Here is a 2,500-nt window from a genome sequence, read left to right on the forward strand (position 1 = left end):
ATGGGCAACAGCTTGTCCTCCATATCAATCTGCCCAGGCCTGCACTTAGAAAGTCACTCCAGCTTCGTCGACGACGACAATTTTGTTTGTGTTTGCTCGCAGGTGGCTTTTTCTTTATATATATATTTACATCATTCCTTTTGTTTGTATGTGCGTGTGTGGGAACGAATTATGTATGTAATGTTTCAAGTGCCCAGATGGTAGATGAAAAGAAATATACGTCTTGCCTCAGTTGCCTTGCTTTGTTTCATGTAATGTTCAATCAGTGCCGGCTGATGCAAAGAAACGCAAATGTTATTATTGTCCATATACTTATCAAGAGGACACACAGACCACGAACTGTCTATGAGTGGATGAAAAGAATATAAAAAAAGATACCCTCCATCCCCTCCCTCCCCAAGAAAACAAAAAAAAAATAATCAACGAAAAAGGCACTGATGCTTAAGAAAAAAAAAAATATGCAAAGAAAACCTTCTACAACAACAACAACAACTACTACTACTACTGCTACTACTACCACGACTACTACTACTACTACTACTAAAAGGATATTGTCTTCTCCAGTTGTGACACACACACACACACACGCACACACACACACACACACACACACACACACACACACACACACACACACACACACACACACACACACACACACACACACACGCACCAGACAATTGCATAAAGACGTATGGGGCAGGTATCTAGCCTTAGGGATGGGATGAGATGATGACTGTAGGGTCCTTGTGCAGTATGCACACACACAACACATGGGCAAAGGGACCCACGACAAAAAAAAAAAAAAAAAAAAAAAAAAGGGATGTTCATGAAAAAATGCTGTTGGCAAATCTACTCAGTACAAACAAATAAAACGACACAGACGCTGCACTATAATGCAATACAATACAATGCAATGCAATGCAATGCAATGCAATGCAATACAATACGATACCATAGTATTATGACAAAATACAATCTTGCCCAATGCAAGGGAGAAGGGGACAAAAAACAACAACAACAACAACACAAAAGATCAACCCCGCACCCCCCAGGCCTCCCCCCTCCCACTCACACACAAAAAATAAACAGCAACAGAAAACCACACAGCTAGGTCTCAACAGCAGAAGGAAACCACACAGCTAGGTCTCAACACCAGCAACAGAAAACCACACAGCTAGGTCTCAACACCAGCAACAGAAAACCACACAGCTAGGTCTCAACACCAGCAACAGAAAACCACACAGCCTAGGTCTCAACACCAGCAACAGAAAACCACACAGCCTAGGTCTCAACACCAGCAACAGAAAACCACACAGCTAGTCTCAACACCAGCAACAGAAAACCACACAGCTAGGCCTCAACACCAGCAACAGAAAACCACACAGCCTAGGTCTCAACACCAGCAACAGAAAACCACACAGCCTAGGTCTCAACAGCAGCAACAGAAAACCACACAGCCTAGGTCTCAACAACTGCAACAGAAAACTACACAGCTAGGCCTAAACAACAGCAACAGAAAAACAAAAACAACAACAACTACACAACTAGGCCTCAACAACAGTAGAATACTACACAGCTGGGGGGGGGGGGGGGGGGCTTCTTCTCTGAAGACCTTGTACTGTCCAGCTCTCCCTAGAGTTTCGTATGACAACTAGGTCTCAAGATCGACCGGAAGCCACAGCAGCTATGTTTCAACATCAGCAGCAGAAAACCGCAACAGCTAGGTCTTAACAGCGGCAATAACAAAACCCTCCCCCACACCCCACCCTTACACCCTCCCCCCCTTCCCCAAACCGCTGCCCTTTCATCCCACCTCTCACCCTGCCCCCCCCCCCCCCCCCCCCACGCCCCGGCCCCGCCCCTGGCTTCCTCCCCTCACCTCCACGTGCAGCACGGATCCCATCTTCTGGCACCAGGCCTTGTACTCGTAGCCCAGTACCGACAGCTTACGCAGGAAGTCTCTGGTCTCCGTGGCCAGCACTGAGTTGCCGTCCAGGTCGATGTGGCCCTTCTGCACCCAGGCCTCGAACACCTTCAGCACCCCCCGGTGCTCCGCGGGGATCTCGCTGGGCGCCGAGGAGCCCCCGAGCCCCTTCAGGGTGTAGGTGGAGGTCCGGTCCGAGGAGGCTACCGTCTGCGGGGACTGCACCACGGTGTGCGTGGACGACGCCACTGAGGACGGTCCCGGGAAGCCGAAGGAGGAGGAGCCGAAGCTGAACTCCTGATGTGGGGAGAGGAAGTTGCTGTTGTTGTTGATGTTGTTGTTGTGGGTGTAGGTGTGGTTGTGGTGGGTGGTGGTGGTAGTGGTGGGTGAGGGGATGGAGGTGGGGGGGAGGGCCGGGAACTGGAAGAGGACGGCGTCAGGACTCTGGCTGGAGGTGGAGGGCTGTGGGGAGGAGGGGGCCTCGAAGTGCACCACGATGTTGGTCAGACCCCGTCCCCCTCCTCCCCTTCCTCCTACACCCTCCCCCAACATGGTGGTGGTGGGGCTGTCCAC

The 2,500-nt window shown here is 50.5% G+C and overlaps 1 protein-coding gene across 1 annotated transcript in view; it reads right to left on the minus strand.

Moving 5' to 3' along the window:
* LOC143277179 (uncharacterized) overlaps positions 1–2,500 on the minus strand; it is a 523,243-nt gene that overhangs the window by 210,154 nt on the left and 310,589 nt on the right. The window contains exons 9-10 of the mRNA XM_076581953.1: positions 2,342–2,500; positions 1,883–2,224 (exon numbers count right to left, since the gene is read on the minus strand). The exon at positions 2,342–2,500 is cut by the window's right edge and continues 1,533 nt beyond it. Coding sequence (XP_076438068.1) covers positions 1,883–2,224; positions 2,342–2,500 — 501 coding nt within the window. The remainder of the gene's footprint in view (positions 1–1,882; positions 2,225–2,341) is intronic.

This window comes from Babylonia areolata, chromosome 2, assembly GCF_041734735.1.
Source record: "Babylonia areolata isolate BAREFJ2019XMU chromosome 2, ASM4173473v1, whole genome shotgun sequence".
Lineage (NCBI taxonomy): Eukaryota > Metazoa > Mollusca > Gastropoda > Neogastropoda > Buccinidae > Babylonia > Babylonia areolata.